Source organism: Cetorhinus maximus, chromosome 14 (assembly GCF_964194155.1).
Source record: "Cetorhinus maximus chromosome 14, sCetMax3.hap1.1, whole genome shotgun sequence".
NCBI lineage: Eukaryota > Metazoa > Chordata > Chondrichthyes > Lamniformes > Cetorhinidae > Cetorhinus > Cetorhinus maximus.
In genome coordinates, this window is record NC_135892.1 from 6,985,147 (window position 1) to 7,009,921 (window position 24,775).

General features: G+C 43.9%; 1 protein-coding gene across 3 annotated transcripts in view; it reads left to right on the forward strand.

Moving 5' to 3' along the window:
- plcb4a (phospholipase C, beta 4a) overlaps positions 1 to 22,559 on the forward strand; it is a 459,248-nt gene extending 436,689 nt beyond the window's left edge. For all 3 annotated transcript variants that reach the window (XM_078556436.1, XM_078556437.1, XM_078556438.1), the window contains one exon: positions 21,374 to 22,559. In XM_078556436.1, coding sequence (XP_078412562.1) covers positions 21,374 to 21,462 — 89 coding nt within the window. In that variant the 3' untranslated portion in view covers positions 21,463 to 22,559. The remainder of the gene's footprint in view (positions 1 to 21,373) is intronic.
- Positions 22,560 to 24,775: the final 2,216 nt, after the last annotated feature.

The window sequence follows — 24,775 nt, forward strand, 5'->3', positions numbered from 1 at the left end:
CTCCCTGGGTAATAACTTTGTGGAGTCGGTTGCCCAGCCTTTACAGACCTGCTCCAAGAACACAAGTTGGCGAGGGGCTCGACAGTGAGCAGTTGATGCACTCTGGCAGAGCACTAGAGTCATAGAGTTAGACAGCACAGAAACAGGCCCTTTGGCCCATCCTGTCCATGCCAGCCATCAAGCACCTGTCTATTCTAATCCCATTTACCCAGCACTTGGCCCGTAGCCCTGAATGCTATGGCATTTCAAGCGCTCGTCTAAATATTTCTTAAATGTGGTGACGGTTCCTGCCTCTACCAGGCAGCAAAGTTGCAAATTATCCCCATTGCATCAACCAGGTTTGAAGATCACATTTACCAAAAAAAGGGCATTCATGCAAACAAGGGCTGGATTTTACGCTCCCCCCGCCAGTGAGTTTGTAGGCGGAAGATTGGGCTGGGGGGGTGGCTGCTTGTAAAATTTTGCGCTACTGGCACTGGACCACTTTCACCTGCCCTGTGTCGGCTGATTGACAACACTTCATTTTTATCCACAAGACAATGTTCAATACCCCAAAAACTTAGCTGCCGCTACTCACCTAGCTGACTCACCTGGCAACGTGGAAGTTCAGGTGAGACAACTAGTTAGTAAATACAGTTACAATTCTAAACAGCACATCTGGAACTTCTTCAAATGGGAATTGTTTAAAATGCACATTTTTTTCCAAACAAAAGCCAACAACTTCTCATGTTTTAAAATACTGTATTTTAATATTATTTATTAAACTGATACATCCCTAAACCCTAGGCGCGGTATCAGTATTACACATAACAGGATTTGTTTGGGCTTTCAAAAGGCATGGTACAGAATCCTAGGACAGTGGATATGTTACACTAAACTGACGTCGCTGTTTTAATTCATTTATTCATTGTCTCTTGGATAACATAAAAGGAATATATCTACTTAGTAGCGATGGGATATGCAATCATCATGAAACTTCTTCCAGAAGATAAGAAACACACCATTCAATAGCTACCCATTCCATTTACGAGGTATTCCGTGGATGTCCATTTACCGAATCAGGCAGCAGAAGACATGCTGTGAATCACAACTGTTTTATTGTTAAACTGTAGTTCAGTACAAATACCAGTTTCCACTCATTCCTTCTGGCACCTCCCTCTGTCCAGAAGCAAAACCCACCTACCGAGGGAAAAACCCAGCTCTTCAGTACAGGCTTCAATGAGCATCACCTGCTCTCAATTCACTCCGAAGCTTGCCCTGGTTTATTCTTAAATGGACCTGCATTTCTAACATTGTCATTCCGCAGGGATACACTGGGCACCCCTTAGAAATCCGAATGCTTCTTGGTACAAATTTCTGGTGGGCTTCTAATTGGCTGTAGACCACTCCTGGCTGAAACCAATATATGCAAATTGGCAACCACTTGGAGTCAGAGGATCCCGTTTGCAATTTTCCAGCACAAATGGAGAGAGATTTGTACCAGGAGGTGAGCAGCCTAACCGACAGGAATGCTATTCCGCGAACCATGCAGGTATTGGAGCCCAATGCCAGTCAGTGAATAGTGCCCCCACTATCCCCCTCCAGTGTATCTTTCACCTGCCCCTCACGTTTGGTCCTGACATTTTCATCTCACACATGGAGCTGCTAGAATTTTGCCCGCTTCTGCCTGCCTGAGTTCTGAGAAGCTCACTCGAATGTGTCCCAATGAAGCCTGGACAAGAAAATAGTTTGGGCCTTCTGCTGAAGAGTTCAGGAGGTCTTGGTGGGCACACTGCTGGCGTTGCACCCATTTTGAGTGGAGGTATGAAATCGTCCTCAAGGAGCCCATTGGTATGTTACATTCATTTCAAGCAATTGCCCCGACATCCCCAATTTCCTTATCCCCACCCCCTCTCCCGAAAGTGATGCATGTTGGGATAGGATTCTACATTTGCCTCTGATATTTCCATCAAAAGGCTGTTCTTACAAACTATGTTGAATTATCTGAGCCAAGTCCAGTAGCAGGAATAATAATTAGCCTAAATATAATAATACAATTTGGGATATAGAAAAGGAAAATCAACCAGGGACCCCATTCCTGCTTGCTATCCAGTGACTTCTGGAAAGTGAACTATGGTGGACCTCAGTTCAGGAATAGCATCGAACACAGCTGAGAATACTATGATTGAATTGTCTGCTGGCTCTCACTGGACTTTCCAACAGGGCAGCTAGAACCCAGCATAAGTCTTAATTTTTAAAAGGTGTCGGAGATGATTGATGGAAACAAACCACTATTGAATTCACTTCACAGCCTTCTGGGCTTAACATTGAGCTCAGCAACTTCAGACCATGAACTCTATCCTCCATTTTGGTTTTCTCCCCCCACCAACATCCGCCCTCTGCCCTCTGGCCTTCCCCAAGGGCCAGTCTGTAACTTGTTCTGCTTTCAGAAAGGGCTGACCCTTGTGCTGCTATTAACACATTCTGCTATCTGACCTTAATGCCACTAGTAACACCTGCTTTAGTCTTTAACACTATCATTAACGCTCCCTTTGTCTTGTGTCCATGACATCTTTGTTAAATCTCTTCTGAGCTCCCAGCTATCCCTGACCTTCTATTTTCCTCCACCTGCTTCACCCCCTCTCTTCAACAGCATAAAATCCATCACATTTCTACCTCTCTTCAGCTCTGAAGAAGAGTCATACAGACTCGAAACATTAATTTTGTTTCTCTCCCCACAGATGTTGCCAGCCCTGCTGAGCTTTTCCAGCATTTCTTCTTTTTATTTCATATTTCAAGGTCACTTCCCTGTCCCATTACACAGTTCCTGAGGCACTGCACAGTAATCTAAAATGAACTTGAATGAAGTATTAATTCCCCATCAATTTTCTCTTATGACTGTAGAATTGAACAAAACAATTCTGCATTGGTTTGCAGTTAAGAATTTTGTTGTATGTAGATTCTGTTTACTGTTGAGAAATAACGCCTTCAATTTTCTGATATTCTTTGGTACTTTAGTTTATCCTCACCTCTTTAGTATTGCTGGGGGAAAAATAAATAAATGTATCACACATAACGTCATAAAAAAGAATGTTTGCTCAAACTTGGGAAAAAACCATTCTATTTATAAACCTTAGCCCGATACTTGGCAGCTACTTTTGGAGAAACATTTAAGATGATGCAGCACTTCATTATATTGTTCCCTCTAATAAGTCCGAGTAGATCTCAAGACTGTCCTTAATTTAAAGTCAAGGGAACCTCCTATCACTTTGGACCTCAAATGTCTTGAGCTCCTTTAGACTCCATGGTAGCTCCTACGTATATTCTCTCTGACTGCCTTAATACACATTGAGAGGTCCTCCTCTCCTCCCCTCCCATCACCAATAAGAATCACAGTAACGTTACACTGCAAAAGGAGGCCATTCGGCCCATTGAGTCTGCACTGGCTCTCTAAAAGAGCATTCCACCTAGTCCCGCTCCCCTACCTTTTCCCGCATTCTGTCTTTTCAGAGGTAGGGGACAGCTGGCAGAAGCAAGATGGTGTGACTGGACACAAAAGATATATTGCTTTGAGAATTCATCAGAGGCAGCCAAGCCCGTATGCTCCCAACAAAAAACATACTTTTTACAGAAGCAGATATTTTCTGCATCCATACATCTCGGAGGAGATTTGATACAGGACAAAAGGTTTTGGTTCACTTATTTTGTGGATAGAAATGTTTCAGTTCCTGTCAAAATATTCGCACTAATCAAATAGGTTAAGCTGTTAATGGAGTAAATTGGTTGATCTAGAAGATAATAACTGACAAGCTAAGAACATTTGGAGCTGATAAAAATGCATTCACTCATCAAGCCCACTCCGGGTGGTGCCAGAGCTGAATGGGCACTAAGGGGGTTGGCAAATGTGGCAGAGCGTACTGTCATCAGATTTCCACCTATTGCCCATGTCCTAAAGTAGGGCTAAGGAATATTCACTACGGATAATTTCATTTCAATACTGAATGTATTTTAATGATGCGCTCAGCGCTGCATGTCTTAGTTTGATGAATCGGCTGAGTTTGCCCTTCCAGACAGAGGCAGGTATGTTCTGGGCTCCCAGAAAGACAGAATTTAAAGAAGACCTGGTTTGATTTGAGAATAATTATTGGAACATCATTAGCTTTGTGCAATCTTTTCACCCTTGGTTTTCTCAGCTTTCTAAAGATTTTCTTGCCCAAGGGTCTGCCTACAAGATTTTTCGTTGCTGCAGCTATAAATTTGACAATGTGCAATCCAGTGGGAATTCTTGATCTTTGTGTTACTTGTTATGTTACGAAGAGAATAAAAGGAAGCAGGAATGTCAGTTGCATGCCAGGTAATCGTGGCTCGGGGCTTTTGTTCACCTAACTCATTCTAAGCTGCTCTTGAAGACATTAGTTGAATATCTGCCTCCAACTGACAACAGTTGAAAAGCAGAATACTGCGGCTGCTGTAAATCTGAAAGGAAAACAGAAGATTCTGGAAATGCTCAGCAGGTCAGGCAGCATCAGTGGAGAGAGAGAAACACTTAACATTTCCCGTCTGTAACCTTTCGTCAGAACTGGGAAAAGTCAGAGGTGCCATGAGGTTTTGAGCAAGGGGTAGGTGGGACAAGGGCAAAAAGCAGGTCTGTGATAGGCAGGCAGGAGAGACTGACTGACAGATGAGTTGGGCCGGGATTTTCAGTGCCAGCTGGTATTGGGCATGTTCGGGGCATGAACGGACAATATGGCCACGATCGGTTTCACGACGGCGTGAAACCAGTTTGCGATTGTCCCCTCAGCCTGGCGATAGTGGACCACGTTTCCTGCCTTCGGGCATTGGGAACCTCATTGTAATACATCAGCATATCATGATAAGGCCTGCCCGCTGGAACCGTTTCCTCCCCCCCCCGCCGCCCGGTGAACATAAGCAACATGTACCTGGTGGGCTGCACTTCGCTTAGGACTTGAAGGTTTGTTTGCCTACCTTGCTTCGGGCAGCACTCGCAGTCATCAGCGCCAGGCTTCGCAGGCAGCACCACATCACTTTTAGGGGGCTCACAGGCAGATCAGCCACATGCGGGTGGCTTTTCAGTGGCTGCAGGGCTAGGGCTTGGTTGGCGAAGGGGGAGAAGTGGCCTCAGGCAAGGGAAGAGGCTGCAGGACGAGGGCTGTACTGGGGAAGGGGGGTAACCCAGGGTATGGTTGGGGGCACATGTTGATCTGTACAAGTGGCCTTGAGGGTGAGGGCTGAGGAGGCAGTCTCCAGAGGAGATGAGGCCAGATGGACATGTGAGGGTATGTGTGAGAGTGGGTGGTGATGTCGCTTGAGCTGGCAGTGAGTGAGACGCCAGTGAATGTGCGATGGGCTTGAGTGTGAGAGTTTAGAGGGATGAGATGGTTGCCTTACCCTGGCTGCACGGATGAGATCATTCATCCTCTCTCTGCATTGGATGGCCAACCTCTTCTGTGCAACATTGGCACTGATCACCACTGCCAACACCTCCCAAGCCTGGTTGGTCACGCTGCTGCCCATCATGTGGCCAGATGGGAGTAGAGGACATCGCGGCAGACCTCCACAGCATCTAAAAGGCTTTTTGGTGATGGGTCACTAAACCTGGGGGCTGCAGTCTTTTTGCCTTCCGTGGGCATCTTCCCTGCAGTAGTCCTGGGCTGGAAGCACCGAGACGTGTGCGCGCGTCTGGACTTTAAATATGGCGCCCAACATGATGAAGCGGTGAGGTGATGGCGCGGTGGGCGAATGAAAGCCCGCCCGCCATCGAGATGGCGTGTTTCCCGGGAATGTATAACTAATGTGGCAGGTATGGGACAATATGGCACTTGGTGCAAATCTGGGACAATTCTGTCTTAGTCTTCCAGGGCCAAAGGGGCAAGAAAAGAAACAACAGATGCACCTAGAGTAGGTGTGCTACTGACTGAAAGCAAAAATTAAGAGAAAAACCAAAATGTGCAAAGTAAAGGAAACAAAATGGAACACAGGTTCTGGCTTGAAATTGTTGAACTCAATTGTTGAGTCCGGAAGGCTGTAAAGTGCCCAATCTAAAGATGAGGTGCTGTTCCTCGAGCTTGAATTGAGCTTCACTGGGACACCACAGCAGGCCAAGGACAGAGATGTCTGGGGACCTGGGTTCGAATCCCACCACGGCAGATGGTGGAATTTTAATTCAGTAAATTTCTGGAATTAAAAGTCTAATGATGACCACGAAACCATTGTCGATTGTTGTAAAAACCCATCTGGTTCACTAATGCACTTTAGGGAAGGAAATCTGCCGTCCTTACCTGGTCTGGCCTACATGTGACTCCAGACCCACAGCAATGTGGTTGACTCTTAAAAATGCCCCCTGAACAAAGGCAATTTAGGCAATAAATGCTGGCCTAGCCAGTGACGCCCACATCCCACAGACGAATAAAAAAAATTGCCAGCAGGAGAGCAAAATGGAGAATTAAAATGACAGGCCACCCGAAGATCGGGATCAGGTTTGTGTATGGAACGGAGGTGTTCTGCAAAGCGGACACCCAATCTGCATTTGGTCCCCCAAAAGGAGAGGAGACTGGCTTTAAGGCAACCAATCACGTCAGGATTGTTCAACAAAATAGGCTGTAAGGATGACTCTTATGAGATTTGACGCACCCCCTTCTGCCCTGGCTGCTGACATCTCTGAGACAGCCATGAACACCAGCACAGGTACAACTTAGTGCTTGCAGCCATCGCTTTATTATCGGTTGTGGTGTAGGGGCTGGAGTTAATGCGGCCTGGCGCGGTGGGAAACATGGCGATTGGGCCCACTTACTCAGTGGGGGGGAGAGGCCGCACACGTCAGTCTCCCGGCTGGGGGGAGAAACCCTCGTGCGATTAAGTCGCAGACAGGAACGGGCACATGGGGTTTAACCCACCGCAAGCGGGTGAGATGTCAGTTAGACTCATTATTGAGCCAGTTGACTATAATCATCCCTGAGCCCATCAGAATTTAGGTGGTGGCTCGGCTCGGGATTACGTGCAAGTGGCACGGCTTTCCTGTGCCTCCCGAAGCCATAGACAAACCCAAAAGGCACATAGTGCCAGGTTGAGGAATTGGTAATGGGCAGGGGCATTGCTGCTGGAAGCCGCACCCCTCCTTGCCTCCAACTCCCAGGCCCCCACCTCCTGTAACTCCCAGCCTGCCCCCACCCACGTATGGCCTGGGGCCCTTGGTGATGCTAGGCCTCTCCCTGGGTACTCTATCAGCAGCAGCCACTGCCCCGGGTGGCGTTGCCTGTAATGGAGAGCTGCTGGTCCCTGAATGGCCGGCAGCCCTCAGCAGGCGTGATTTCAGCCCCTGGGGTCCTGAGTTGCAGGGAAGGCCCGACGGTGTCCAGTTAAGTGCCGGACAGGCATTTAATCTGGTCGGGCCTCCCCCTCACGGTTTTCCCACTGGGCCTCCAACCAGTGAGCTGAACCCACGCCGATTGCATTAAGTTCCGTCCGAGGTATCTTGAGGCAGCATTTCAGATGTTGAACAGATCACGTGGCATTTCGGTACAGTGCGTTCTCGGGTTTGACAAATATACCAACCAGAGAATCATAAAGTTGGAATAAGGGGATGCCCACTTTCATCCAAGGGTAGATGAAGTTTAGGGCCCGGAAGACATTCCCTGCTGAACCACATTGGCTGACAGTAAGAGACATACAACCATCGTCTCATTAATGAAACCTTCACGCGAGTATCCCAGCCAGCCAGTGCATTGACAATCCACACGACACGTTCACAGTGCAGTCACCCGGTGCACTCTCATCAAAACTGGCCGCCTTGCTATCTTAATTAGTGTGGGAACCATGGCGATTGGGCCCACTTACTCGTGGGAGAGGCTCCAAACGTCAGTCTCCTGGCTGCGGAAGGAACATTGCGCGATTAAGTGGCAGACAGGAACTGAACCTGCTATTGCCTTGTTCATAAAATAATTGAATGTTAACAGCTCAGAAATGGCTTTTTGAAACCATTCCAAAAAAATTCTTGATGCAGTTAAGTAGAAGTGAAACCAAGTTTCATGCCCTGTTGGTGAATTTGTAAGTGTGTGTTGCTTCTACCGTGTTATTCCTTCTTGGTGACAACTGGATTTTCCTTTACAATAGTCCCTGGAATATCGTGGAAGAAAATCTGGCAGAGCAGCTTTATGCTTTGTCTCTGTCCTTATTTCCAGCTACCTGGATTCCCTTTTCTCTCCTGCCGTAGTGAGGTATATCGCCCAAGTCCAGTCCCCCCCACCCCCCACCAGGCATTAAGGTCAGTAGAGAGGCAGGACACAGGTACCTGATTCACCTGCTGACAGTGACAGTGGAACCTGCCACAATGACGGGTAACCCTACTCTGGAGGATATTGGACTGCGGGCATCCAATAGAGTGGCCTACTCTCTTTTTCCTCAGGCCCTGATACCTCCTTATTGAGACCTTCGACTCATGGAGAGATTTTTTTTTGTTGATATTTTGAAAGTAATTCTTTGGGCTCTGCTGCCTCTTCTAATGGTGCTTTCTCCACACCGATGGATATCCCATTGCTACAGGGCCAACTTTTCTTTCCTAGCAGCAGGAGACACCCCTCCCTCTTGCTGGCAAAGATCCTGTTGGCGCCCACCCTATACAGATAAACAGCTCCAGCCCAGCCCTTGGCCGGGGCCAAGGGCTGACCCAAACCCTTCCCCAGCAGCAAAGCCATCTGCATCATGGGGGAACATAAGAAATAGGAGCAGGAGTAGGTCATTTGGCCCCTCAAGTCTGCCCTGCCCATTCAATAAGATCTTGGGTAATCTGCCCCAGGCCTCAACTCCTCTTTCGTGTCAGCTCCTCATAGCCCTCAACTCCTCGATATTTCAAAAATCTATCTACCTCCTCTTTAAATTCTTTCAGTGATCTAGCCTCCACAACTCTCTTGGGTAGAGAATTCCAGACAATCACTACCCCCTGAGAGAAGAAGTTCCTTTGCATCTCAGTTTGTAATGAGTGTCCCCTTATTCTGTCTATGTCCCCTGGTTCGAGATTCCCCCACTAGTAGAAACATCTTCTCAACATCTATCCTGTCAATCCCCCTCAGAATCTTGTACGTTTCAATAAGATCGTCCCTCATTCTTCTGAACTCTAATGAATAAAGGCCTAACCTGTTTAGCCGTTCTTGATAAGCCAACCCCTTCATCCCAGGAATTAGCCTAGTGAATCTCTTTTCAACTGCCTCCAATGCCAGTATATCCTTTATTAAATACAGGGGCCAAAACTGTACACAGTACTCCAGGTGGGGCCTCACCAACACCCTGTACATTTGTAACAAGACTTCCCTATTTTTAAACTCCAACCCCCTAGCAATACAGGCCAAAACTCCATTTGCCTTCTTACTTACTTGCTGCACCTTCATGCTAACTTTTGGGGCAACATTTTCCCCCGTTGTGGGGGGGTGTGGGAGTGGGCATGGACGGGTGGGCTTCCGATCGGTGCCCCCAGTTTGGGGCACGCCCCCATTTTACGTGGAAGGGCCACTTAAGGCCCGCCCAGCGTGACATCCACCAGGAAGTGCTATGCGTTCCATGTGCAGGGGAGGGGGGTTGGAATTCCCTCACCCAGGGGTGCGCTCTTTCGCGCCTGCGTTTGAAGGAGTGCACAGGTCTCCCTGAGGCAAAGTGCTGCCTCAGGGAGATCGGCTCTGACTTAAAAGTTTCAACAAAGGTGATTAAAAATTTTCCCTGCCAAGTCCCCTCATGTGACACGTCCATGACTTTTATTTAAACATTTAATAAAAATTTAAATACCCTCATGAAACCTCGTCCCGCCCGTGGATGGGGTTTCATGTTTTTTCTGAAGGCCGCCTAGGCTCCCGGCCTGCCCGCCAACCTTAAGTTTGGTCGGGCAGGTCCATCAATCATGTTAATTAGTTTTTTAATGACCTTAATAGGCCGTTAACAGTTCGGCGGACGCACAGCCGATTTGGATGCACGCCCGCTGAACTGAAAATCTAAATGACGCGGGGTGACGTCGGGATGCACGCCCAACATATCCCCACGCCATTTTACACATCGGCGAGTGGGCCCTGCCTTTTGATTTTTCCTACCAGAGTGCATGACCTCACACTTTCCTACATTAAACTCCATCTGCCAAGTTTTTGCCCACTCACTCAACCTACCTCTATCCCCTTGCAGATTACTCATGTCCCCATCACAACATGCCCTCCCACCTATTTTTGTATCATCAGCAAATTTGGATACATTACACTCTGCCCCCTCCTCCAAGTCAGTAATATAGATAGTAAATAATTGAGGCCCTAGGACTGATCATTGCGGCACTCCACTAGTTATGTTTTTCCAACCAGAAAAAGACCCATTAATCCCAACCCCCTGTCTTCTGTGTGTTAACCTATCCTTCATCCATGCTAATACATTACCCCCAATACCATGAGCTCTTATCTTGTGCAATAACCCTTTATGTGGCACCTTATCGAGGTGGAGGCAGTTGTATAGTGGTATTGCCACTGGACTAGTATTCCAGAGACCCAAGGGAATGCTCTGGGGACCCAGGTTCAAATCCCACCATGACAGGTGGTGAAACTTGAATTCAATAAAAATCTGGTATTAAAAGTCTAATGATGACCATGAAACCATTGCCGATTGTCGTAAAAACCCATCTGATTCACTAATGTCTTTTTAGGAAAGGAAATCTGTCCTTACCTCGTCTTGCCTACATGTAACTCTTACATGCCCTCTGAACAAGAGCAATTAGGGATGGGAACTAAATGCTGGCCTAGCCAGTGACACCCACATCCCATGAATGACTATAAAAAAAAACATCATCTTTTTTGAGAGACGTGTCCTCCAACCATGTGCATGGACACAATCACTAAGCACATCCACTTATCTGTGAGGTGGCAGTCCTCTCAACAACAGCAACAACTTATATTGGATATACGGCACAGTAACAGGCCATTCAGCCCACCCAATCCATGCCAGATTTTTCATTAAGATCTACCGTTTTCTCATTGGAATCTACCATTGTAACCATCTATTCCCTTCTCCCTCAAATGCTTGTCTAATCTACCCTTAAATGTATCTATATCCATATTGCCTGTATTTATAAAGTGTCTTCAATGTAATAAAATGTCGTAAGGTGCTTCACAGGAACATTATAAAACAAAGTATGACACTGAGCCACATAAAGAGATATCAGGTCAGATAATCAAAAGCCTGATCAGAGGTGGGATTTAAGGAGTGTCTTGAAGGAGGAAAGAGGGGTGGAGGGGTGTAGGGAGGGAATTCCAGAGCTTGGGGCCTAGGCAACCGAAGACATGGCTACTAATGGTGGCGCAGTTGAAATGAGGGATAAACAAGTGGCCAAAATTAGATGAGCCTAGATATCTCAGAGGGTTGTGGGGCTGGAGGAGATGATAGACAGAGAAGGGAAACAACGTGAAGGGATTTGATTTGAAAACAAGGAGGTGAGAATTTTGAAATCAGATGCTGCTTGACCAGAGCTAGCGTAGGTCAGTGAGTGAGCATTGGGATGATAGGGGAATGGGACTTGGTGCGAGTTAAGACATGGGCATATCAGCTTTATGGAGGGAATCCTAGCAGTGAAGCCCTACATGATAGCTCTCTTGATCCAAACTCCCTGCGGGCTGACCTCGGGCTGTCTGTCAGACTCCTTCAAGCCTGGTCTTCAAAATGGGCCCAGGCAACTTTCTACCCGAGCCCATGTCTGTTATCTCCGGGGCATTCATATGGGGTCTGAACAACAGAAACACAACGTGCACAATATTATTCTAAAGCATTTGCAGTTCCACTCCTGAACCTAACCTGGAAACTCAGCTAATTTCAGGGGGTAAGCATCAAAGTTAACCCCGATGAAAAGTTCACTTTGATTTTTTAACAGTATTGGAAATTCAGCCAATAACAACATTTCTGTGGCAGTTTATAAAGTGGATTTGGATCATTTATGATGCACACTGATGGAAAATAGGGTTGTATTTCTCGTTCCTTTTGAGTCATTTCAGCGGATGACAGTTGCCATGGTACTGTAATTATCCCTAGCACAGTCATTTGGAGTTCACTGTTGTTTCAGTTTTGTGATTTTTGATTGTAGTTTAGAAATTTTCTGCATAGTTTTGTGCAGGCAGATTTGTGTTGATTTTAATGCCCTTTCTTTTCAACTGATTTCCCCATCAAGACATTTCTTACTTTCTTTGCAATGGACTTAAAAGCTATTAAAAGCAAGGTTTGTATCATTCAAGGTGAGGTACGTTTCAGTAATTTATTCACAAAGATGAGAGAAAAGAATTCCAAATCTCTGCAAAATCGCCATTCAAATTCTTTTTCCAGGCTGGCAAAGCATAAAGTCCTCCAATCTTTCTTCAGAATTCAGACTCCTGACACTAGATGGCTCCTCTCTGCGCTCACTTCAACAGTGGGTGCGTTAGGGTTACAAAATTCAAAACCCTTCAGCAAATTTAATCAGACCTCAGCTCATTTTAAACAGACCTTCATATACAGAGAGAGAGAGAGAGATAACGTCCTGAAAGTTGGCACGTGAGGATCAAAGACAAAATGCATGTTATATTCCACGAAAACATAAAATACATCTTGGAGATATTGGGCTTAATTTTCCAGTTTCATTCTCTTCAGAAGTCTAAAGCCTCACTTTCTGCACAGGAGTCACCTAAATTTCTATCTTAGTAGGCGACACAATAAAAGTCAGTGCAGCATTCCTCATAGCAGTAAGAAGCAGCACATTAGGAACACAGGGACAAGAATGGACCATTTAGACTCTTGGGCCTGTTCTGCTGTTCATTGAGATCATGGTGGTCCATGATGGAATTTAAATTGAATTAATTAGTCTGGAATACAAAGCTTGTCTTAGTGATGTGACCATGCCAACTATCATCAATTGTCATAAAACCCCACCTGGTTCACTAACGTCCGGTGGGGAAGGAAATCTGCCGACCTTACCTGGTCTGACCTACACGTGACTCCAGTCCCACAGCAATGTGGTTGATTCTTAACTGCCCTAGCAAGCCACTGGGCAGCAAATGCTGGCTTTTTCTGTGACACCTACATCCCATGAAAGAATAAAATCAAAGGTACTGCTCACCCAATGAAATGGGCAAATGACTGGGTGGATGGACTAGCCTTTAGGAGTTATAGAAAATTTAGCAACCAGTTTGCCCTCAGCAAACTCTCCCAAGCAGCAATGAAATAGTGGCCAGATAACCCGGTTTTTGCAGTGTTTGATTGAGGGACGAATATTTCCTCGAGCACCGGGGATAGGGAGGGGCGAGACCCTGGAGGGCTTTTAAAACTGGGATGAGAATTTTAAAGTCAATTCAGTCTTCAGTGGCACTGGCCAGTAACACCCCTAATCCTGCGTCTAGCAGCAGTGAACTGGAAGCAATGGTTGCAGATAGTGCTGTCTCTACAGAGAATGGAACTGAGCCTCATTCTGTAAAGCACCCTCCAATACCTGCACGTGGCGGTGGGGCACTGGGGTGGGGAGGGCACTCAGGTGGGGGTGGGTGGGGGGGAGGTGGGGTTTGGCTATCGTGGGGGGGTCGGACAGTCGTGTAGGGGAGGGTCAGGCAGTGAGCGGCGGTGGGGGAGAGGTTGGGTCAGTGTTGGGGTGTCTTGTGGTGGGGGGGGCAGGGGGAGTGAGGGGAGTCCCTGGGGGAATGAGGGGAGTTCCCTGGAGGTTCGGGGGTTGGGTGAGTTCCATGGCGGGAGGGGTGAGGGGGGTGCGGTAGTCGGTGGGAGGGCTGGAGGAAGCCCCCTATGGGTTTGGGGACAATCCTGTGGGAGGGGGACAAGTCCCGTAGGGGGTGTAGTCGGGAGGTGGAGTCCCCTGGGGGTTAGGGGGTGTTGGGAGGGGGGGGGGAGTCCCATGGGCCGGGTGGGGGGGGGTGGTTTGGGGTGGGTCTGTACAGTAGTTACCCAGAAGATAGAAGGATTTACTATTGATGTAAGACAGTCGAAACCATCCAAGATTTGTGATTTAAATCACATTTTCGGATGATACCCAGTGCAGGGCAATGCCCACGGCAAGTGCAGGCATCCCAGGCAATTGCTATGCAAATTCTCCCTGGGAACTGCTGCCAGGGGGTGGGGGTGGGTGGTGGGTGGGTGGTGGGTGAGGTGGGGGGTGGGTGGGGTGGGGGGTGGGGATGGGTGGTGGGTGGGTGGTGGGGGTGGGTGGGTGGGGTGGGGGGTGGGGGTGGGTGGGGGGTGGGGGTGGGTCGGGGGTGGGGTGGGTCCCCCATTGCATCTTTGCGGTGCTCCCAATTATACCGCCCTGGAGCTCAGAAGTTACGGTCTAATAATCATGCCCACTTGAACTCACTTAAACGTGGCCGAGCAAGATCATGATGCACCTTAAAGAGCGCAGACAAACATTCTCACATTGGTACAGCGCTCTTATCACATCTTTCAAAAATGTACCAAAGTGCATCACATACACAATTACCTAGCGGCACTGCTAGTGTTGTTATGTAAGCTGAAAGAAAGGTGAGGCCATTGTTGAGTGTTCCAGAGGGGGTGGAGATTGCTTTCAATTAAAAAGCTGAAAACTGAACCTTGCAATTATACATTTGGATGCAACCACCCACTCCCTGTATTCTGTACAGTCATCTGCACATTAAATCACCCTGTGCTGTTCACCGACGTAATATCTAAAATCACGTACAATCAATCAAATGCCATTTACCTCAGGCAAAAAATCGTGAACCATCTTACTCACACACGACAGTCTCAGCATTTTTCAACCGGCCGTTGGTATAACGCAAAAAAAAATCTAACAATCGTGTTAAAAAGACACACAAAACAGGAAAATAAATGCTTCTTAAAATCAGAGGCTGCTACCTCTGAAAATACAAACAGAGCGTTTTCTTGCTGTCCACATACCCCACTTGATGTAAGGTTAATTATATCACAATTTTGTGAGCAGTTTAGCATTGATTAAAATTCACCGACGCAGTAAGAATTTATTTTAATGCTCCATGCCAACACAATTTACTACTCTCAGTTTGTTACCTCTGTGACTAATAAGCAGCAGATATTAATTCCTTCAACATAGCTTGATTCAATTTCCTCTTCACAGTATACTCTGTTTAAACAAGGAACCATTGTTTGTGCAAGCTGATGATAAAGACGTTTAAACTGCCCGCAACAACAAGGTCCATTTGTGGAAACATAGCGGGGTACAATTTTTCCCAATCTTCCAACTGCAATTTTGGCTCCAAGAGTAGCAGAAATCCTGGAGAAGCAGCCGTGGATGTATTTCAGCAGGGTTTCCACTGAAGTTGTAACAAAAGAATGGGAAAGCCCCTGCAGAAATTTCACCTTAAACTGTTTCAGCAGTTGTTCTCACTACTGCCCATTGTGCTGAAATTATTTCAGTGCTTGGCTGCACTGCTATCTTTGCCTGTTTGCTTTTTCCATCCTGGCACACTTTGTAAATCAGTTTATAGAAAACCGACACTTTATCATAGTGACAGTTGTGGACGCTGGCATAGAAAAATAGGTAGAAGACCCACTGGTTAGCCCTTTTAATTTGCATCATGACAACTGAGATGCAGGCACTTATTTCAATCCCCTTCTATTACGGAGATGAGTGACTTCTCTCCACCATTGAAATAGATTATTAAATTAGAAATTTTCCCCACTCTCTGCCTTTGTTATCTTAACCTATGTAAAACAGGGATAAGGAGGAATTTCTTCTCTCAGAGGGTAGTCAATCTGTGGAATTCTTTACCACAGAGGGCTGTAGAAGCTGGATTGTTAAATATATTCAAGGCGGAGATAGATTTTTAATCAGTAAGGGAATCAAGGGTTACGGGGAAAAGGCAGGAAAGTGGAGTTGAGGATTATCGGATCAGCCATGATCTCATTGAATGGTGGAGCAGACTCGATGGGCCGAATGGCCTACTTCTGCTCCTACGTCTTACGCTCTTATCCCTTCCCTGCTGGGTCTGTCCATCTTCACAGCACAAAGACTCCTAGCCTGCATTTCTTCACCCAGTGGCACCACACATGGGTTCCCCAACCTTTGTTAATGACAGGAAGCACTACAGTCTCAGCTTGCAAAGAATAACACTGCATTCCACCACTAGATGAAAACAATGGAATTTATATAATTGAAAATAAACTGTGCTTCAAATTATAAACTGAAGAAGGACGTAAAGATTTTCCGATGTATTGCAATCCCAACAGATAGCACTCACAATTTTTGCACAAATTGAACCGTTAGGTTATTTTTCACATTCAAAAGACATACCTTAAAACATCGTCGCTGTTGCCTCGTTCTCAGAATAATTCAACTATGCCATGGTAACAAGAATATTTTCTAACTATTCTCAGGAAGGAAATGGGTAAAATGAATCAGAGCATCATGAAAATAGGAATAATTTGAGTACCCAATAGATTTAATCCACATCATTATCTTTTTATATAATTTGTTCAAATGCCTTATTATATAATTTACTTGCATTCTGGTTTGCCATGCCATTACATTTTTTTTTACATTTTTTTCTGACCTAGATATGAATTTAGTTATATGATGGAAATGACTGTAATTATTGCTGCTTAGATGGACAGATGATGGGTTTTTATGCTAAAATCTGTCCTAGATAAAACAATCCAAAGTAGCGCAATATTTTAGGGAGGCTCCTAAAGGGCAAAAGTACAGGGCAGGGTGGTAGTGATGGAAGTCATCACACCTATAGGAACAGTGGTGACACAAGTTACAACTGCATGTGGACGTGATTTTAATGCTGGGGGTGGGGGGAAGGGTTTTGCTCTATTGCATTGCTCATGTGTTTATTCTGCCTCCACATCCATGCGTCTCAAACCAGGATTTAGAGTCACAGTGTTCCCTATGTCTTTCCAGTCTAATTGGTGTAGTTTGGTCCCCAATATGAAATTGGCTGCAAGATTAATACCAGAACTTGGACTAAGCCAGGAACTTAAACCTGAAGAATGATTATGGATCGTGAGACATTCTTCCCTTGAAAAGGGAAGACTTGAAGCGGGTTTTATACAGGGTTTTGAAAAGTTTCTTGTAAGTTGACAACGTAAGATTTATTTGCCATATAAAGAATTCGAGAAGCAGAGGGAATAGCTACAGGAAAAGATAAATTAAACAGGTAATTCAAGCAGAATTTATTTCGCAAAAGGTTGATTGAATATAATAAGTTACCAGCACTGGTGGTCAAATGGATAATTTTTAAAAGTTTCAAAACGGAAGCCAAAGGTACTCCAGACTGTTAAATTTCCTAGATGATATATAGAAGCAAACTACAGCCTGAACCATGGCAATCTATCCCATGAGGTTCAGGAAACCCTGTTCTGGATCAGCATGTAACTACAATTAGAGATGCATGCAAATTAATGAGATTCTTCTTTAAATTTTTATATGTGTTCGTTGGGGGTCCCCTGATATGCTACTAAGTGGCCCAAGAAGGCAGAAAGCTTAGCCACTCGAGGTATAGAAAGATCTCACAGCTGACAATTGGTTTAACAGGCTGATTAGACAGTGGCCTTCTTCCTGAAATAAATTAACAGGTGATTTATTTTTAACATGTGTAGAGATGCACAGTTAGTTACATTCTGTAATAGAGCTGAAAATTAAATCTCACTCTCTAACTAACCAATGTGTTTAATGAAAATAAAAAATGGGTATTTCCTACAATGGAGAGATGATCTGCAACATCGGTTTTACACCTGAATGCCAAGTTGAAAGAATACCTCAGTGTGTTGCAAATGATTCTTTGCTTGATCCAGTTTATGTGTGAATATAGTTGCAGAGTAAATCTGTTATTCACCATTGTCAACCATTTCCTTTTCCTCCTTCCTTCATTAAACACACACAAACACACACACACCATTAATTTATGTCCTACAGAGAACATAATATACTTCAGCAGAGACTGGAAATGACAGGGGAATTTATGTTACTTTATTATGAGCTAATGAAAACGTTTCACTCTGAGCGAATTTCTGTCAATTGATTTAGAGCAATAGGTGGCAAGTACCATATATAAAACACACTGCAGCAATTCATCAAACCTTCGACAGCACCTTCCAGACCAGTGGTGTCTACTAACTCGAAGAGCAGCGGTAGCAGATACATGGGAACACCACCACCTGGAAGTTCCCCTCCAAGCTACACACCATCTTGACTTGCAACTATATCACCGTTCCTTCACTGTCGCTGGGTCAAAATCCTGGAACTCCCTCCCTAACAACACTGTGGGTGTACCTACACCACATGGACTGCAGCAGATCATGAAGGCAGCTCATCACCACCTTCTCAATGACAGCTAGAGATGGGCAACAAATGCAGCAATGCTCACGTTCTATGAAAGAATCAAAACGTAGGCACATTCTACACTAGGACCATCACTATCTGCAAAGCTATTTGCTGTTGTTCAATAGGTTGGCTGAAAGTTCTTCATCTTTAAGTTTCCCTTCTAAGATCCAAGGACAAATGGAGTATTCAGCTTAAAAATAATATTTTGGTAGTGGTTATCTCACTGAATATGGATAAGAACAAATGAAGTGGAAATAGGTAGATTACATCCCAATTATGTATTTGGTCACAGCTGTCTAATATGTACACAAACCCATGAGCAAACTTGTTCTATTTGTCCAATGTAGAACTAATCCCATTTGGCGTTAGCTCTCTAGCACTTTGCACCAGACCCTATTCCCTGACGAGCACTGGCTCAGATACATAGAAGTGAGGGGTTTCAGTTAATGATGTATAGGTCATTGCTGTGAGTGAGACAAAGAATTGGGCAGGAACAGACCTCCTCAGATGTTGAGCCTAGAGATCTGGACCTCGTGGGAGCTGTTTTCAATATAAGGATGCTTTTGAATATTGTGCATTGGTGAGTCATTGAGAATCGAGTCAAGCAGTGTGCTTGAAATGGCTTACATGGAAGAGTTTTCAAGCTTCATGGCGCATGACAGTCTCACATCTGCAGCCTGCCCTATCAAATCCAGAGATTTCTACGGCCAGCCTTCATTGCCAGAGGCCCTAAGGCAGTGAATGCTTCTCCCACCAATGTTCAAACGACTGCCATCGAGGCTCGAGGTTGCAGGGCAGAATGGGCTAAAACTTCTGGTTTGAATAGAACTTGGCTAGCAGAAGCATCAGGTCGGGCTTCACTGAATTCATTGGCCCTTTGTAAAATATTGGTGGGATCGTAAAGGCATCATGATAGTTTTGTGAAAAGTGAGCGCTGACTTGCATGATTACAAATGACAGAGCTTTAACCTCCTCAGTTGTAGAGCACTGGTTTAGCTTCCCACTGCTTGTCCAGCCAGGGTTACCCACTTGATTCAGGCAGTGGTTGGCAAGGTATGTTGGAGCCAGGTGGAAGAAATACCAGCGTCCATTGATCAGCCTGTCATCCACGTTCTGTGAATGATTTGTCATCAGCAATTCCCTGGAGTACTGCAGACCTACCTGTCTCAGGTATTGGATTACCAAATCTAATAAGTAGGTTTGCACTAGTTCCAAACTTCCGCCATTAGCATTTCTTCTTGGAGCTACCTTGACCCCAGAGGAAACCCAGCACCTCTACTACCCCTGCGTGGGTAGTCACTTGTTTGTCTGCTCAACATAGAATGTGCCAATGCTTTGTCACCATCATTCTGACTATAAAATTGGCACATGTCACACCCAATCAACAGTGGCTCCACCCATTGAAAATGCCAAATTTCAGCAATACTTGCTTGTGTCTGCATGCTGGTGGGAATTAATCTCTAGATATATGCATGTGTTCTCATTCCTCGCCCCCGGTTCCCCAGCACCAGTCAGTCCAAGTCTCAAAATGACCTCATTAGCTTTAGCATGTTACCAGCTGTCTGCCTTCCATGTGGTACAAGGAGCTACACAGGACAGCTTACCACATGCCAGTCACCATCTTGATCTTGGCATCCAGCTTATCTGTCACCAACAGCCTCATCCAAACCTCCATATGAAAAGCTTTGCAAAAAGCCGTGGACACCGTGTGGTTAATTCCTGCTCCAATGTGCCTGGTGATTGATTATTGATTAGTGTAGGGCGGAGCTTTCCTTCTTTGCACTATGTTGCCTTTTGTTGCCACAAATCCATTTCGTAGTTTGCAGATAGGCTCGAGGCTTTTCTATATTGTGAAAACGTCAGAAAAATGGACTAAAACCCAAGGCAGCCGTTTTGCAGCTGATTTCAGAGCTTGTGGATAAGTACCCAAGTGTATTGTCTTTGTTGGTGCGCAGGATGCAGTGTATTTGGCCCCAGTAAAGTTTAAATCAGTGCTGCCATTAATTTGCATATATGTCAAGCTGATGTTACAATCAGACCTTAGTGTTCTGATTTGGGATTTATCCCTCAGTGAGACAACAGAGCTATCCAAAGCTCCGGATGCACAAAATTCAAAACAGGACAAACAATGAGTAAGAAAATTGAGCACAAATGCCACTGAATTTCCTGGGCTTCGTGGGTTGAATTATGAGGGCTCACCAGATACAGGAGGTCAACAATCTAATTTGGACAGTCTTGGAAAGGGCTCAAGTGACTTTAGGACGTCTCGGGAGGTGGTGGTGCAGTGGTATTGAGTGGTATTGTCACTGGACTAGTATTCCTAGGACTGCTTGTCCTAGCCAGTGATGCCCACGTCTCAAGGACAAATAAAAAAAAAGCACATTAAAAGCAGAGGTATACCCAGAGCAAGTTTGTGAGGAATAGGTCTCAAAAAAATTGAGCTCTTTGCTAATGTTTGTGAAAGGGGCAGTGACTGTCTGTGGGTATCAAGAACTATATTTTGTTATTTTCGTAAATGTTATCCTTAACCTGCTGCAAATGATGAATAATGTGGGCAATAAGAATATTTATTAAATGTCACATCCTATTCAATTATTCCAATTTTCTATGTAACGCTTCCTTTATACTGGAATGAACTTGACAACAATTTCAAGCTTTCAAGTATCAAGTTTGCACTCCAGTCAAAGCCATCCTGTTCTTTTATATCTGCAAGTTTCACTATTGTTGATTATGGAACTTAATTAGCTGGGGGGGGAACTTATTTTAAAAGTTTCATTACATTACACAAACTTTAATCTAGAGCTAATGACGCAGCTAACAAACCTCTTCTGTTTGTCCAAACGCAACATCGCAAAACATTAGCACCCAACTGACTGTGAAAATAATATAATGAGTCCTAACTTTGAAAAGGAGAAAAAAAACTCTTTTTGGGGGATAGGCAGGGATCACATGTTATAATCATGCTACCATGTCCAGAACATGCTATACAGTTTGACAGGTTTACCGCTACTGAACGAACTATGCCTACCATTTTAAAACTGTGAAATAGAGTAACGATATTTTGTTCCCCAGGCAAAAGAGATGCGGCAGATGGTGAAGCTGGAGGCGGAGATGGCTCGCAGACCAGCAACAGTGGTCTGAATTCCCCTGAAACAGACTGAGGCCGCTACCAGTCAGGCATACGATGAATGGTAACTTCCAAAATACCAACACCAACAATTTTTCCATCTCCTCTTACCTCACAAATCTTTTGTAAGCAGCAACTTTCAGTATCAAAGGATCTACATACACCAAAATGAATGGCTTTGATGTCACGAGCACTTTAAAGGTTGCTGATTCTACTTAACATGTGTCCAAATACTTTTATTTTAACCACCGTCTCCGGTAAAGGAAGTCAGCAAAGACATGCTGACAGTTTTATGACTTCATTTTGTTTAATTAACATCCATAGGATGGAAAACAGCTACTGCAGCAAATTGAGAAGGGAGTCACAAAACTATAAATGATACACACAGTAAGAACAGCATTAAACTAGTTAGGACGCTTCAACTATATTTTGTCCTTTGCCAAGAAATCTTCATATCCTGTGTACCCATAATCAAAGTCTGCATACATTGCCAATAAATACTCAGAAGCCTGGACATGTGCAGATCTATCTACCAGAGCCCTGCCATGCCCACAACTTCTGATGTAAGATTGCAACATACGATCTTACTCTCAATTTGGAGCTTCCAGGGACTAATTAGAGATACAAATATTGGATTTTGCTTGTCAAAAACAAAATCTAAGCCAGACTTTATAATCCTTCCAACGTGACACATAATGTTGACCAGAATTGATCATGATAAAGGTGAACATCACGCAAATAGTGGCTTTACAGACCAAACTAAAGGTAGTAATTCTAAATCAGAAAATTGATTCATCCATTAATTTAAATGTTCCTCTCTTTGCATGGTCTTGCACAAGTAACTGGCTTGTAATTTGCAATGGATTACTGCATGTTTATACTCCATTGGACATGTCATTGTGCTGCCCATCAATGTTAGGCTGCCTGAAATACTGGTAGTTTCGTCAGTAAAAGTATGAAGCCAACATGTATATTGGTAGCTTTCCTGAAATCGATCCCAATGAATCAATCTGAAAACAATTTGCTATTTTCAGCACCCGGAACTGTCCAGGATTCACTTATGGATCTTTATCAGGAGTTGCTGGTAAGGGGAAACCCTTGTTAAGAATGTTGATAGACATGTGTTTTTTTTTTAAAAATGTATAAAACACACACCACCATTACCTTTCTTACTTTACAGTATACAATAATGTGAACAGGATAAGGCAAAATGGGTCCACACTGAAGTTAATGTTCTTTATCGTCAAAACAAGGAAATAAATAAGATTAGAAATGTCGAATCAGGGAGTTTATTTAATATTCTAAGCACATAATGTGAACAAAAAAATATATCTTTTATTACACTGGTGCAGGAATGTAGAACATCTTTTTCTAATCAAACACAGATAACAAAGTACTCAACAAAGTTTGCTGAGGTTTGGAGCTACTGGGGATAAAGAGTCCTGTAGTCCAACCAGAATGTGTAAAATACACGTCACTCCAGACCAGGTATTCACAGAATCATTTTACTTCAAGCATATGGTACTTATCGGAATAAAATTTGAAGTTGTCGGGGCAATCAAAATATTGTCCAATTCGGCATGTGAAGCCCTGAGCAATCCCATATCCTATACGGCAATATGTCTTCAGCTGTAAATGAAAAGAACACCTTTAGTGATGCTGCAGAAAGCAAACTAAAAATTCTCAGCAGCTCAACATTGCTAAGAGTATGCTGCACCATTTTATTTCGTTGTACAATGCCTTGGGGAGGCCTGTGTGTCTAAAATGTATTTAAAACATTCTTGCCAAATGATAACACAGGTTAATGTGACCCGAGCAAATTTCCCATTAACGTCCCCAGCATTACACAAGAGAAGGCAAGTGAACACTTATGTTTCAGAGCAGAGATGTTGAAATATATCATGATGAAATACTGTATGTAAATATGTATTTAAAGCTATAACATCATTTAAAACCAAAATGTGTTTTAAGGCATATCAATTATCTTAAGGGCTGTGTGGTCATGTAATACATGCGGACTTGCTAAGAATATATTTGTTTTCAAGAATGCAATTTCATGTTATCAGCCATTTTGAGGGATTCTTCTCCAGCAAGCCATTTTTACCCTCTTAAAACAGACAGCTTTTACAACATATCAATTATGGTATTGTATATGTAAGGTGGTATTACTAAAATGTATTGTGTACTACTGTAACAGTCCTTTTAATGTGTCACTGGTATACCTAACTGATGCAGGCGGGTTACTAGAATTGCTGCTTTCACAAGGAAATGAAGTGCAATGTCAAAAAAAAATTGAATTATCTAAATTCTGCAACTCGGGTATATAGTTTTAAAAATAAAACACAAATTCAGTTCTGTTTGCTGGTAGATACTGTCTTTAAATGGCTGTTATGTTTTATATTGGGTAACTGTCCGACTGCTTATATACTTAGCTGTGTAGGTTTGCTGAAAAAGCAGGCTGTTTTACAGTTATCACTTACATGTATTGGTTTTGTTTAAATATATATAAATATATATATATAGAAAGAGAGAGATTTGGTGAAGGTGTTTTATATTTATATTATCTGTCAGATTACAAGGTAGAAAATCATGAACTCTTAATCAATGTTCTCTTGATTCTTTAATACAATTTTATAGTTTCTGTACCCCATTATAAATAAACGACAAATGTGAGAAATGACTAAATGGCTAGTGTTATTGAAGCCATGCACATATCATAACAATTGCTATGATGATCACAAAATGAACAAAATTCAGCCAAAATATCATAGCTTGAAATTAATAATGGCTGTATTTTGTATCGGAACAATTTAATCACTGCATGAAACCCCCTACTTTCCTGAGGGTTATTTTGTGAGACCATATAGTGCTAGCCAGTGCTTTGCAAATGATAAAAGCATCTTAAACATTTCACTTAGCATTGACTCTAAGGTACACTTGCATAATTGGAGTTCACAAGTTGATCCTTGTACATTTTCTTCATTTTAATTGAGCACTGCACAACTGGAGTTCAAACATTTAGGCATTTATACCAGTTAAGTTGGCTATTTAGCCACTTAAGAAGTATGAAATGAAATGCGGATAAGGCATTTTGACAAGTCTATAGTATTTTGGTAGAATAGGAACTTGAGTATTGCTGAGAAAAGAGATATGTTATTGGAGCTTTTGTCTTTCACTTATCAGGATAGCTATGCAAGATAAACCAACAGTAAAGGGGAAAACAATTATACTGCATGAGAAGAGTGTGCTGATTGCTGGCAAGTGGACTCAGATTGGTAGAGACATTGCCATGGAGAATGCAGCAAATAACAGTTAACTGCCAAGCTTTTGTTTGAGCTTTAGTCATG